This window comes from Nilaparvata lugens, chromosome 1 (genome assembly GCF_014356525.2).
Source record: "Nilaparvata lugens isolate BPH chromosome 1, ASM1435652v1, whole genome shotgun sequence".
Classification (NCBI taxonomy): Eukaryota; Metazoa; Arthropoda; class Insecta; order Hemiptera; family Delphacidae; genus Nilaparvata; species Nilaparvata lugens.
The window spans coordinates 81,262,889-81,278,103 of NC_052504.1; the positions used below are offsets into that span (position 1 = coordinate 81,262,889).

The 15,215-nt window shown below is 33.3% G+C and overlaps 2 protein-coding genes across 4 annotated transcripts in view; both read left to right on the forward strand.

Annotated features, from left to right (window-relative positions):
* The window catches only part of LOC111060413 (enoyl-CoA hydratase domain-containing protein 3, mitochondrial), a 57,032-nt gene extending 55,701 nt beyond the window's left edge, over window positions 1-1,331 (forward strand). For all 3 annotated transcript variants that reach the window (XM_039444894.1, XM_039444902.1, XM_039444908.1), the window contains one exon: window positions 931-1,331. In XM_039444894.1, coding sequence (XP_039300828.1) covers window positions 931-1,169 — 239 coding nt within the window. In that variant the 3' untranslated portion in view covers window positions 1,170-1,331. The remainder of the gene's footprint in view (window positions 1-930) is intronic.
* A 1,731-nt stretch (window positions 1,332-3,062) lies between these two features.
* On the forward strand, window positions 3,063-14,429 carry LOC111049862 (coiled-coil domain-containing protein 173). The gene is made up of 9 exons (XM_039444817.1): window positions 3,063-3,465; window positions 7,145-7,339; window positions 7,942-8,126; window positions 9,073-9,193; window positions 9,820-9,990; window positions 10,338-10,459; window positions 10,662-10,905; window positions 12,756-12,926; window positions 13,842-14,429. Exons 1-9 carry the CDS (start codon window positions 3,241-3,243, stop codon window positions 13,965-13,967), a joined length of 1,560 nt encoding a protein of 519 aa, XP_039300751.1. The 5' UTR covers window positions 3,063-3,240; the 3' UTR covers window positions 13,968-14,429.
* The last annotated feature ends 786 nt before the right edge of the window (window positions 14,430-15,215 follow it).

Consider the following 15,215-nt stretch of genomic DNA (forward strand, 5'->3'; position numbering starts at 1 on the left):
AATACAACAAGAACCAATGAGAGCTCAGTACGACGTTTTTAAACTGCGGTTAGATTTGATAGATGTTTGTGCAACCGGGCCTGGGTCTTAAAAAACATAACATAAAATTGACTTGAAAATTACATTGTCAAAACTACTCATAGTAATAAAAATAGAAAGAAAAATAAAAATCTCAAAAGTCAAAAAGACTTGAAAATGGCATCAATGTTGAAACATGTTGTGATTAAATAATTCAAAAAGGCTACTAGGATTTTTATTTTTCTTTCTATTTTTACTCATAGTAACTCTATTGAATCTAAATTCATGGATAGAAATGGCTCAATGGTTTGCATTTTTATTTCTCTCCCATTTGTGTTTTTATATTTAATTCTGTTTTAAGCATTAAGCGTTCGGACGCACAGAAAGCAATCTGATCCTATAGGTTTTTATAGACATTTAGAGTGTTTAAGATATAGATGTAAATACATAAAGGATCCCATATCACTTTCTGTGTAGCCGGGCCATAAATGGGAAAATACTTGAAGTTGACACATCCATTTATTAGTTGAAGGATAGAGCTACCTACTTTGTCTCATGACAGACAAGGGACAAGGATAGTAAACTGATGTTAATCAGGTGCTGACTCTATAAAGTCAATCTCACTATAGTTATTTCCCCTGTTGTTAATATTTCTGAAGTAGCAGATGTATTCAGGGTGGTTGATAGCATATTTGTCTGGATTCTCAATTAATATTAGAATATTGGGTAGGTATTGCATTATAATTATTAGCATTTGTACAATTGCAATGCCAATATCATATTATTTACTCCCATCTTCAATCAATAGTATTACCAACATTGTTCAGTTATACCGTAATCAATGCTAAATCACTGTCACTTTATCTTGAGAATTATTTATTTTATTAATAGAGAGTACCATTATAATTCCAGATGAAGAAATTGAAGCAGTCTGCGCTTCCATAAAATCTCAAAGTAGGAGCATAATTGAACTTGGAAAAAGATTCTTCTACCAGCAACTAGAACTGGATCTGAACTCAGCTTATCAACTAGGTACGGACGTCATGACAAATAACACCAAGATGGCAGATGGCCAGGAGGGAATTGCCGGATTCGCTCAGAAACGAAAACCTGTGTGGAAACATAATTTTGATGAAATTTCTTCTGCGTAGTTTTTTTTAATGCTGTTATATTTGAATTATTAAAAATTTCAAATAAATTTGTCGAATTTGCCAAAATGTTATGAATAAAGATTGTAATTGTAACATATTCTTATTGAAGAGATTTTTATAATAACTATATTATAACTTAATAAACTATTTTTTATTACAAATGATCTATTTTTGAATATCATATTACTAGTTTCTAGGACACTCATCAAATTGTTCATTAGATAATGGACCTTCAAATTAATGTAATGCTCTACTCATGATTGCCCCACAGGATGATTTTATTTATTCATTTATTGGATAGAGCAGACAATACAATAGTCAGAAAAGAAAGATTCTATTGCACAATTGATTTACAAAAGCATTGGAAGAGAAAAGCGAGGAAAATATTTGGTCATTGATCATTAATATCACATGAGATAACATTTAAAATGTCTTATCTAACATCATTGACAGACACCAACATCGACATAGTACGATACGTCTTGACTGACGTGAAGCCACTTCGGTATAAAAAATTTAGTTTGACAGATAATCAAGTCGGTCTATGCGATAGGCCGCAGGCATAGACCTAATGTGGTTATGGCATGCAAAGATTGAAGATACTAAGATTTTATCCAATCCTATGGTTCATATGTCAATATTTGTTGAAGAAAATCCACAGAAAAATATTATTACAATATATAAAATTTCATTAATGTAATGCTCATAATTACATTAACTATTTAGTGCCTAAGAGACTAAACATGTAGAGCGATGAAGGAAGCAGAGGGTAGCGGAGAAGGTAGCTAAGAGTTTTGAAAAGTAAAATGCTTGTATTAAAAAGTGTTCGCTTTACTCTACCTTTGCTGCTTCACTATGCTTTGATCCTAAGAAAAAAGTTTTTTAATGATAAATAAAGTTCAATAGTTTTTAACATTTTTCATTTAGTAAAGGTATACATTTCACATTATCCTGAAAGGAATTACAATCAATACAAAAAATCACTTGTGGAATATATATATGCAAAAGATTGATAAATAAATTCTCTATTTAATTCCATCTGTAAACTGGTTGGTCGCTATGGCTTCGTATAAAATGAGCGCTGCTATCCAGAGATTGTCAGTTTGGTGTAAGGGTAAGCATTCCTGACTAGCAATTGGGAGGTACCGGGTTCGATTCTCGGGCTGGAAAATAATGTTTGGATTGTAGTTCTCATCGAATTTCCATCTAGCTGTTAACCCTGTTGTCAATGTCTGCAGTAGCAGAAGTCTTCGGGGTGATTTACAGCATTTATTTAGGATTTTCGTTAAATAATAATTATATATTAGTTAGCATTTGAATAAATGCATTCTCTATTTAATTCCATCTGTAATACTTGAAATCAATATACAAAATTAATTTTGTATTTGAATGAAATGTTTCGCTTGATTATCATTAATAGAAAAAATCCATGTTTTAGTTTTGGTAAAGACGAACAAAAGTTTCAATGAAGACCACCTATAGTGCTAAGTCATTCAGCTTATCTTAGCTTAATAAATCATTCAAAAGAGTTTAATTCTAAAGCAATTTCAATTTTAACCCCTAGGGTTCATGTTTATTCTGAAGGGATCAACATTCCCCTCTACTGCGGTTACTACCTATATTATATCTTTATCAAGTAACTGTACCCTCCACTATACTTTCACTATAAAGAGTACCTACTGTAACTCATTAATAAGGGAAACTGCATTTCTCACTAACTTGTATAAAGTTTCTTTATTGTGTTATGACAATGTCATGGACATTCTAAAGTTTTCTTCTAGATAATTACTCTGTAGATTGGCCACGCAAAAAATAACAGCGTAATTTAAGCTCGATGTGATAGGTATTGATCACAGCACGTGCAACATCTCTTTATGAACTAACACTTGCTGGTTGCTGGGATACAACGCCCAAAAATAAACAGTTGTCTAACCCTCCAAATTATATTGTAAACATTGCACTTGCAATGAAAATGTGATAGTTTATAGAAATTTCAATAAATCGGAATGTTTGTATCTCAACGGTTATAAGTAAATTTATTGTACCGCTATATTTAAAAACAATCGTCATCATGAGGAATATTTACGTTGTACAGAAGAGACCACTGCAAGACAGTAGAAATAAACAAAAAGTAAGAGCTCTGGTAATGACCAATCAAGAATGGTCAAGTCTGCTGAACAAGCAGATGTCAGATTCACAAAAAAATATGGACATAACAGAGAGAAAGCGTTTTGAAGATGAAAGCCGCAAAAAATTGTCCAAAGAAATGGCAAACACTTGGGATAACACTGTCATTGTGAGTACCGCACTTATAATATTCAATTCATTTCGAATTATCCATATTTTATTTTATAATGCAATTATACTGTGCTGATCGAATCATTTATTCAATAAGTAGCTGTAAATCAACTTTTACAAGAAAAATGATAGCTTCTTCTTTTATAATAATAATAATATAGCCTAACAAAATTATGTATCATAAGATACAGTTATTAATATTCAGCTATTATTTCGTAAATTAATCATACCGTACTAAATGCAAGCTTTTACTTTTATAAATAATGGGCCGTATTCATAAAAGTGAAGGATATCCTTCCACGTAAAAGGTAGGAGTATAAGGTTATCATTGTGGAGTAAAAGGTAGATGTATAAGCATTTTCTTTTTTTCGTATTCATAATGATTACCTTATACTTGGAGGACATCCTTCTAGCAAAAAAGTAAAAGATTGGCTTTTAATTGCCTCCATATCTTGGAGTCATGCAAACTAACGTCTACACTGCCCCCCTGTGGGTTGGGGGAGCTTTGAGTCGATCATCGTACTCAAGAATGTGTTGAAAACCAGAATTCACCCACAGTATTCATGCTTGTCCTAGGAGGCGACTAAAACGGACATCAAGGCAACTCCAGATGTTGCCTTGCCTTCAAACCCACTGAATCTGCCCCATCAGGGCAGTTTCGGAGGGGCAAAAAGAAAAACCCAAGTGACCAGAGATGGGTGAAACTCCAGGAACAAATGTAGATCAAGAGGCCAAGTCGAGGGTGGCCAGGTACCCTAGAGGCAATTTAGCGGAAAGACCTATAAAGAAGCCAGGAGTGAAACTCCCGTAGGTCACTATTTTGTGGGTGGAGAGATCAGAACTCACCACTGCTCAGAGAAGGGCGGCTATTCAGGCAAAACTTCTTGGGAGAGGTGAGGCTTTCTACCCTGCAGAGTTTTGGAGGGGCAAAAAGAAAACCTAAGAAACCAGAGATGAGTGAAACTCCAGGCACAATTGTAGGTCAAGAGGCTAAGTCGAGGGTGGCCAGGTGCCCTAGAGACAATTTGGCGACCCCTCCTTTAGCGGAAGGACCTACAAAGAAGCCAGGAGTGGAACTCACGTTGGTCACGAGTTTGTGGGTAGAGAGACCAAAACTCACCACTCCTCAGAGAAGGGCGGCCATGCAGGCAAAACTTCTTTGGAGAGGTGAGGGAGGCTTCTGACCCTGCAGAGTATCGGTGGGGCAAAAAGAGAAAACTTAAGAGACCAGAGATGGGTGAAACTACAGGCACAAATGTGGGTCAAGAGGCTGAGTAAAGGGTGGCCGAGCGCCCTAGAGGCAACTTGGCCACCCCTTCCTCAGCGGGGCAAAAAGAAAAACCCAAGAGACCAGTTTGGCGTCCCCTCTCTCAGCGGAAGGACCTACAAAAAGACCACAAGTGGAACTCACGTATGTCACGAGTTTTGGGTGGAATGACCAAACCTCACCACTGCTCAAAGAAAGACGGCCATTTAGAAAAAACTTCTTGGGAGAGGTGAGGCTTCTGACCCTGCAGAGTTTTGGAGTAGTAAAAACAAAATCCCAAGAGACCAGAGATGGGTGAAACTCCAGGCACAAATGTGGGTCAAGAGGCTGAGTCGAGGGTAGCTGGGCGCTGGGCGCCCTAGAGGCAGTTTGGCGTTTCCTCTCTCAGCGAAAGGACCTACAAAAAGACCAGGAGTGGAACTCACGTAGGTCACGAGTTTTGGGTGGAGTGACCAAACCTCACCACTGCTCAAAGAAGGACGGCCATTTAGGCAAAACTTCTTGGGAGAGGTGAGGCTTCTGACCCTGCGAAGTTTCGGAGGGGCAAAAAGAGAAAACTTAAGAGACCAGAGATGGGTGAAACTACAGGCACAAATGTGGGTCAAGAGGCTGAGTAAAGGGTGACCGGGCGCCCTAGAGGCAACTTGGCCACCCCTTCTTCAGCGGTAGGACCTTCAAAGAAGGCCAGGAGTGGAACTCACGTAGGTCACGAGGACTAATCAGTCTGAAGAGCATATCACACTGGATTGCAACAAGCAACCGGGTGATGAATGGGATGTTAATATAGGGAAAATTACTGGCTCTTGTAAAGAACACAGGTATTGGTTCGCCTAACTAACATAGTACTTGGGAACATAATAAGCTTCGGTTGACGTGTGGGGTTCTTTGAACCTTTGGATCCTTGAATCCGTCCCTTCAAAAACAATAAACGTCTACACTAGCGAACATTTCTTTAGCATTACAAGTGGCTTAAACATTCATAGAAAATCATTTCAAACTAGGTAATTCTTGAAACTATATGGATAAATTCTCCATGTTGATTGAATAAAACAAGATTTTTTTTTAAAATATCAATTTTTGAGAAAATTATCCAATTTACTAAAAATGACCAAAAATAACTTTTAGTTGAGTTATTTTTTGTAAATTGAATAACTTTTACAAAAATTGATATTTTCAAAAACTTTTGCTTTATTCAATTAAGGATCTATCGTCAAAATTTCTTGGATTTATCTCTTACCGAATTCAAAATGATCTGCCCAAGAAGCTTAAACTTTAGGCGCTCATATCTCAAAAAGTAACGATCGGAAAAAAATTGTTTATAATGCAATTTTTTTGTCAGAAGTAGCTCCTATAATAATTTTCTTAAACTAATTTGAAGAAATGGAATAACCATTTTTTCATATTATTCTATTCGTATAAATCTACTATTTTTTTTTGATTGCATAAAGGAATTAACATAGGTAGGGTAAACCAGCCCACGTTGGGACAATCCCACGTTGGGACACCTCAAGTTGTGGGAAATTAGTGAGTTGGCAACGACTGCGATGTTTTATCAGCTGTTAATAGCCTTAATTACAGACAATCATAATAATTTAATATGTCATTATTAAGAAAAAATTAAAAACATGTTTTTGTAGCTTCAAAGTTTTTTTTTGAGAAGAGGAATTTTATTTTTTACTTTAAACATTTACCATTCATGGTAGGTCTCTAAGCTAATATGCATTCTGTATAATTTTATGAATATTTTGACATATGGAACATTATTGTACTCTTATTTCTAATCCAGTTATTCTGTCTAAAACAAAGCCATGACCATCTGCCCACCTTGGGACAGCCCACATTGGGACACTGCAATCATCATATATGCTCATATGATAACAATCTTATTTTACTCAATGTAGGCTACATATCAATGTAATAAATTATAAATAAATATGATATATGATTATAGCCTGTAATTTAGCTTCACAGGTAGCCATGCATTTCAAACACACTTTGTGCACATGACTTTTGGTAATAGTTTTAACTAAAAAAAATTACAAATAATTTATTTATACTATCAATAATTATAATAAAATGTTATAAATTAACAAAAATAATGAATTTCTTATTTTTAATTCAATATCCCAACCTGGGCAAAGGATGTCCCATCGTGGGCTGATCTTAAGGCCAGGTTGGGACACTCCCCAAAAATTTGTTTTTGCAATAAAAAAATCAATTAACGATCAATGTACTTGCCATCCTCAAGGATGAAAGGGTAAGCAAATACAATAAATATAAAATTTAAAAAATGTGGATTTTTTTATTTTTGTCCAAGTTATAGCTGTTTGACTTTTGGTGTCCCAACGTGGGCTGGTTTACCCTATATTAAAATGTTGTTGATTTTATTGAAATTTATTACGGTATTTAGAATCTGAGAAGGCGGAGACTGGAACTAAGAAGAGAAAGAGCGGCCAAGTTGGAAGCGGATCGGAGACAGAGATACCTACAGACGAGGAAGGAAGAAGCTGATGAGAACAAAAAGATAACTGAGGAAGCAAAAGAGAGAATTCGCAAAGGACAAGATAACTACAGGAATATGATCAGTTCTGTTCGGTTTTCAGAGGTTTGTTTAAAGCAAGTCTTTCTGTATTTTTTCAAACTTATTCCTTCTCTAATAATTTGAATTATAATTCCTTCTCTTTTGCCGATTATGTCGATATTATCAATTTGTGACTTGTGTGTGTACGAGAAGGGCGTGGATAATATCATTCATATTCTGCAAGATTAAAATTATGATGATGATACCATGACTTATACATACTAACTTATTTACATAATTATGATGATTACGACTAAAGAGTTTCATTCATATAGCCGGAGCAATGACGATACTCCAGATGATCAAAATAGCAAGCTCGCATATTCTGGGAAATATTTGTGAAATATCAGCTAATTTATCAAATGAGGTAATTCATTGAAAAATATTATTAAAAAGCACACAATCGATACGCACCAAACTTTTTTGATGAACAAAAATAATAATGAACAATATTTATTAATTTTATTTATTTATATTTTTCACGAAGAAGCACTGATTGGGGGAGAAAAACTAAGGATACTCCTTGTACTATTTCTCTCCTAAATTTAGATAACATTTTAAAAGTCCAAAATAGGGTTATGATTTCAATAACATTCATTTTATCGATTACTTTCTTCATTCTGCAGGTTTTGAAGGAGAGAGAAGAACAAGTAAAATTCAATAAAACTTTGAAAGAAATTGAAGACCAAAAAGAATTTGAATACGTACAGACTGTTAGGAAAGATGTTAAAGAGTATCAAGACGAACAATGCAAACAAAAAATGTGCCTGGAGGAGGAGAAGAGAAGATTGTTTTCAGAATTCCAGCAACAGTAAGAAATAAATCGTTCTCATCTTTTAACTGTAGGCCCACGCTTGATGAAAACATAATTTAAGTTCAATTAAAGCATAATGCATGTGTAAGTTATATAAGCTAATAATAATAATAGTTTTTTCCCCTTTTTCCTTCGTCCTGGTACCCCCAGAAGAAGGGAGTTTATTATAGAAAATATAACAAAAAAAATGAAAAATACACTTATAAAAAGAAATCTTACAAACTAAAAAAAAGAAGAATAATAAAAAAAGGAAGAATGGCAAATGATAAGAAAATTCCTTATCAGTGGAAAATTTCAAAAATTATAAACCAGACGAAAATATAAATTCTCCAAAACCTTCTAAAGAAGGTTTGACTGGAGGAGTCAAGTTTTACATTACCGTATATTAAAAAAAAACCATAGAAATAGTACATTGATATAATCAATCAGTGATCCCAAAATAATAATTTTCAATTCAAATCATATCGAAAGAAAAATAGTTGTAAATCTTAAGTAGAAAAAAAATTAATTGATACATTGATAATAATTCATTTAATTGTATTGTGTAGCAATATGTAGCAATAGTATAATAAAACAATGGGATTTCAGTTGTTGCTCATCACAAATAATAATACACAAGAAAAAAAAGATAAAAAAGAAAGAATTCATGAAGATCATTCAAATTCACTCAAATTATTTAACAGAAACTGTTTTATCTTATTTTTAACAATTGAATAGTAATAAGCGACAGCTCATTTCCTCAAACGAGTAGGGAGTAGTCCTATAAGATTTGTTCAACATAGTACAAGTTTCAGTCATTGTCAGTCGATTTGGGAATACTATGTATTTATAGCTCTTTTCAATCAATGCCCTCATATCAATCAATGTCCTCTTTCAAATTTTCCAATTTCTGAAGGAATTTATCCATGTTATATAATATGATTTCAATTTCTAAAATCCACAGACTGGAACATTTCTTCGAGAAAAGGAACGAAACTATTCAGAAGAAAATCGAGCAGGAGAGAGAAGACAATATACACATTCACCGAGAAACGTTACAAGAGGAAGAGAATGCTCGAATAGAGGTGAGACACAATAGGATAGGCCTATTATGTTTCCAACACTTCATACCTAATCAATTGAATTAGTATGGAGTACAATACTAATAGGAATAATATTGGCCATATAAAATGTAATACATAATTATTAACATTTCAATTTTTTCAATCAAATTCCCAGTAGTAGATAACAAGCTTGAGCTTGGCAAAAGACGCCAAGCTACTGAGCCATTCAATCCATTCAATTGATATTCTATCGAATCGAATAAACTATACTCCATGCTTTGTGAATTAGAATCTGTACCTTGAAATTTGGTTATGGTGAAATTGCTATTCATTTGAATAATATCAATCACAATACAGTATTTTTATTTACTTTTACATATTATAATGTGAGTTTTGTTCAATAATGTGCTCATTATAATTTATTATTTTGCTACAATAATAATGCGGTGTATCATTATATTTGTATCGTGAGCTGTGCATTTCTCCGTAATGAAAAATGAAAAATCAAAATCAACCACTTTTTTGTTGAAGTGTTTTTCTCTGATACGGTAACCATTTTTATTAAAACCCAACAACATTATGCTTTGTGTTATTTCATGTTGCGGTGTATTATTATTTGATTCTACTAAAAAATGTGTGTCTTTCAGGCAGAGAAAAAACGACAGCATATCATGAATGATGTGATAGAGAACAGGAGAATGATAGAAGAACAGGCAAAAATAAAAAGATTGGAAGAAGAGGAAGAAGATAACGCAATAAGAATTCATGCAGCAACTAAGAAGAGAATAGCTCGCATGAGAAAGGAGAAAGAAGTAGAGGTAAGACCCTTGAATAATGAATATTTGATTTAATTTAAAACATTTTATCATTTGTTATTCTTATATTCAAAGATGAAAGTATTAAACAACTATAACCTAGATCTATTATGTGGGTATACAAATGTGTAGAATTTGTCAATGAAAAGATAGCTTTTTCCAAGAATTTGCATACTATCTTCTTATCAAGTTGAAGAATTTTCCGGGCCTTAGTGTAGTAGTTTCTGGAAAAGTACATACGTACAAATTGGTACTTTTAGGATACATTATATTTTAATGAAACACACTATTTTTCTAATGCCAAGAATTAACTAATATTCTCATTTATCTAAATTTCATGAATTTTTCAGTTGCATGAGAAAGCACAAGAACGGAGAAATAAAATTACCGCCCAACTTCATAGCGAAGCAGCTGAAATTGAAGCAAAAGAAAACAAAATTCTCTTGAGAGCAATGGCTGACAGAGATGCAAGGTTGGTTGTAAATCGTTTTCCTAGATTCTTGTTAAATTATTTATTATTTATTCACTGGAATTTGAGCTTACCTGTGTGAAAGCTTCAATTTGAGTTACGGTACCTTTGAATGTTTGAGCTTCAGTTTAAGTTTTATATTGTACAAGATGAATAAAACTACCTCTTTATCAATAAATAATCTCCATTGTTTTGTTTCAATTAGGGAGGAAGCGCTTCTAGCAAAAAAGAAAGAATACAAGGAAGTTCTTCTTCAGGAAGTAAAAGAGGCCCATCAAAATCATATGAAACTAAAAGAGGAAAAGTTGAGAAGAGAAGAGGAAGAAAGCAAGTGGAACATGATTCAGCGCTTCAAACAACAAGAGGAATTTGAAAAGTTCAACAAAGACACCCAGCTTGAGAGAGTTCGTAAAATGCAACTCAATAAATGCACATGGGATATACAGTGTGTAAGTACAAGCTGAAGAGACACTGTTGCATCAATTGTCGTGAACTGTATTTTTATATTATGTTCTAAATGGAACAGTACTTGATAATCATTATTTCATATTTAAAAATGAGATATTACTAGTATTTCTTGGTAAAAATAATTGGAAATGAGGTACCGTAGTATCCAGTAACTAGAGCACAAAATGATCTACAAGATGCATTTGTTAGACGCGTACAGGCTATAAGACAGGTAGGAGGCGTAATTTATTTTATTTATTTGTGGATACGATTACAAATCATATGAGTATGATTTATAATAAATAAATAAATAAATGTTTATTTCCCAAAAAAACTAAAACTACAACATCAATTACACAAAATATTTGATAAATTAAAATATTACATACGGTACAATAGTTAGTTACAAAAAATTCTTATAATGTGTCCTCTACTTGTTTAGTTTTTTTCTGTGTGGAAATTGACCTACTCCACTATGGCGTACCATGTTCTAGAGTAGGTTTTGTTAGTTTTTCTGTGCGTATTATTAATATTAGTTAGTGTTTAGTAAGTCATTAGGTGGTTAGTTGTTATTTGAAATAATGTTTTCTATGTTTTGTCTTCCTTTGCTCATCAACCAATTGTGTACTATTGTTTTGAACTTTCTAGGATGATTAATCTGTTTAAAGTTTGCAGGAAGTGGGTTATATAATTTTGGTGCTAAATGATTGAAATGTCTCTGGTATAGTGCCTTCCTTGCAACACTGGTGATGAGAAGATTCCTGTATCTGGTGTTGTGGTTGTGGTTTCTGGTTTGAAATGTTGTTGGGTTCTTGTGTAATCTGCACAGTATCTCCTTGGAGTAAAGCTGTCTTGGATCCATCACGTCAAACTCATTGAATAGCTGGTCTGATGAATAGCGTGGAGGCTTCTGGTTGATGACCCTCATGATCAGCTTCTGTACCCTGAGGAGCGGTTCGATGTGCAAGAAGCTTGCACCTCCCCATCCCACAATCCCATACAGCATGAGGGACTGTGCTAATATAAAATAATATTGAAAAATATGGTAGTATAAGTTCGGTTCATTGACTATTTATGTATGTAATTCAAAGTAAACGTAAAGTGAAAATTAAAAATTCTTAGCTGCGGAAGAAACATTCTTTATATGGAATATTTTGTTATTAAACTTGGGTGTTGTGCATTGTTCAAGACTATGTAGAATAAAAACATTTAAAATTTCATACAAGCCCGTGCGAAATGCTACAGAGGGTTCCTAAAAAGTTGGCTAGAACAAAAAATTAATCTTGAAAACCGGAATCTATATATCATGAGTTGAATAAAACAACTGGTTCATGGCTAAAATACTGGGGATACTTCTGATCCAGAGATCCTATGTTCAAATTCCATAGAGCAGGTGTCTACATCCCAGAGAAGAAATATTTACTTACTTTATGTTACATGCAGTAGCATAAACATGATAATATTTGAGTTATATACATGTTTTATATTTTTCAACTTCTTTTGAGGATATGCATCCTCGAAGATATGCAACATATTTGAGGATATGCATCAAATTTGATTCACTCCGATTACATGATATTATTTGGGTTATGTACAATGCGCTTTATTTTTCCATATTTTTCAACTTTTTCTGAGGATATGCAACATATTCGAGGATATGCATCAAATTAAATATAGCAGTAATCATTGAAAAAATCAAACAAACTACTACTCATCGTAATTGGTTCAAACATAAAAATCATTCTTTTAATTAATGTATATTCAAGATACTTCAATCTTTGTGAGAAATTTTTCAACCTTCATTCGATTTATTTTTCTTGTTTAATATTAAGTTGAGTATTGGCTATTGCAGGCTGAGAACATAGCCGCTGCCATAGAACGTAATCAAGATGTGAAAGCAGTTGAAAGGGCTGCCGAATGGTGGAAGGATGAGGACAAACATTTCCTTGAATATGCACAACAACTTCTCAAGGAGAGCCGAGAAAGAGGGCGGCCATTACTTCCCATTCTAAGAGTTATCGAGGTATTGTTTTATTTCTTTACCACTCAATTTCTCATAAGGTGTTTGATAATGATATTTATAGCAAATTGGGGTGTAATGTTAGTTCACCTCCTCGCGTTGCACTCTGGAAAACGCTAAATGAGTTAACAATAATCGGCAGTCAGACAAATCTTGATGTGGTTCTTCTGACTATTAAAGAGTTAATTAGTCCTTCAATGTTGTTTTCAATCACGAACTGCTTATTATTAAATCGCTTTTTGCTATTAGAAAAAACGACTAGCAGTCAGATATTTTACAATAAATTAATTAATCACTCACTGTGAGAATACTTAATTAGTATTCGAAATGAACCTGCCGATACACAAAACCAACAGTCCTTCTAAGGACTTGTCGACAAGAAATATTGGACCATCAGTCCAAATTCGCCACTTGGATGTTTTATTTTTATATTTTTGGACAAGGGATCATTCCCATATGATGATCCTGAAAATGGAAATGAATAGGTACTGATTGATTTCTTGGAAACCATACGCTAAATAAATAAAATATAGCAAATTATAGAGAGGTGGTTGTTCTTAATATTATTTTATTAACAAATAATGATTGTGAATACAAATATGAAAAATGAAAATGAAATGTCTATATATTGTTTGGAAATAATCTATTTGATTAACATCATATTATGTATCCCGTTTTGAAAGTAGACCAACACTTCGATCAAAATAAAAATATTCAAATGAGCCAAATTTAAAATGGGCAGGAAATTAACTGATACCACCATAACAGAGGCAAGGGTTAACTCGACAATTTCGAGTGTTAGATGTCTGACTTTGCTTCAAATACGGTATAAAATTGACAAGATTTATGATATTATTGTATTAATCCCTCGGCTTATAATTGTAATAATTTATTTTACATTTATTTGATATATTTCAGGCATACAAGAAAGACAATAATCTCTGTAAACTGCCACCTCAGCATAAGACTTGGAAGTCGAAGGTTCCAATAGATTCCACCTCTGTTAATGTGGAAACTCAGACTGAGAATAAGAAAGCAAAATAAATCTACAGACAAGTAGAAGAAGGAAAATCCAATTTTTTCTGTTTGTGAATGTGACTGTTATTGAAGTAAAATGTGTCGTTTAATAGTAAATTTCCTAACTCCTTCATTAGATTCTAAAGTAGGCCTTACTAGTAGTAAATTAAAAATAATTCCTTCATTTTATTGTATTAGATCTTAGTTGTTCTTATGCAGTTTATCCAAAGTTTATATATTCAATTGAATTATCATCTCACAACTTATAAAGTGATATTTTGTTAAATTAATCCGTAATTCACAATCTCCTATTATTGCAATTACCAAGTTGAAATCAATATATAGTGAAACATATTCATCAGAGTATATTTAATTAGTAGTAAAGTACCTACCCTCCAATTTTCCATTTATTGTTCATCTACAGTTCCATTTGTGAGAAAAATGATCAGGTGACATTGCACAAACATAAAATAATATTGACAATGGCGAAGGTTTATGGAATTTCTTGTCTCCTTAGAATTATTGTAAATTTACAATAGATCAGTCTTAGTCGAGCAGCGGTGACGAGCGGACGTGTTTGTGGTGACAAGGAGTGAATTGTACTATTGTTTGCAGCTTATCTATTATTGAGTGTACTGACTTGTTTATCGTGACCGTCTACTCATCAAACTCGTATTCTGTTTAGCTCGCATATTATAGATACGTTTGAAATATGAATAACTGCAACGTTTGCCTCGGCAATTTCAGTGATGAAGACTCAATAATTTGTGCTTCGTGTAAACAAAAATGTCATTACATCTGCCACTATTTAACCGAAAAGAACTTCAAAAAACTTTCAAAGGATAATCGGAATAAATGGAAGTGCAGTGCTTGTAAACAGGTGTCTGTGTCACCAGGACAAGAAGAGAGTGAAATGGAAAATGATGTTTTAATGCGAAAAATGACTGTTTTATTTGAACAGTTTTCAAAATCGTTGAAAAAAGATATTGATCAACAATTAAGGGAACTAACTCACTCAGTAAAATTTGTTTCGGATAGTTTTGATAGTTTCAAATCGGATATCGGAGAAATCAAAAAAGCTAATGAACAATTAATCACTGAAAACCAAAAATTGAAAGAAGAAGTGAATTTCTTTCTAAGAGAAATGAAATATTAGAAGAATATACCAGGAGGGAAAATTTATTATTAACCGGTATACCTGCAACAAAGAACGAAAACATGGACGAAATCCTACAAGGCGTAGCCAGTGCTCTCCAAGTGTATGATTTTTCATCA

Bases quoted from the DNA above. Each gene is read 5' to 3' on its own strand.
- LOC111049862 (XM_039444817.1), top strand. From the start codon at position 3,241: ATGAGGAATATTTACGTTGTACAGAAGAGACCACTGCAAGACAGTAGA. The intron at 3,466-7,144 runs GTGAGTACCGCA...TACGGTATTTAG, and splicing joins CTTGGGATAACACTGTCATT to AATCTGAGAAGGCGGAGACT. The intron at 9,991-10,337 runs GTAAGACCCTTG...TGAATTTTTCAG, and splicing joins GAAAGGAGAAAGAAGTAGAG to TTGCATGAGAAAGCACAAGA.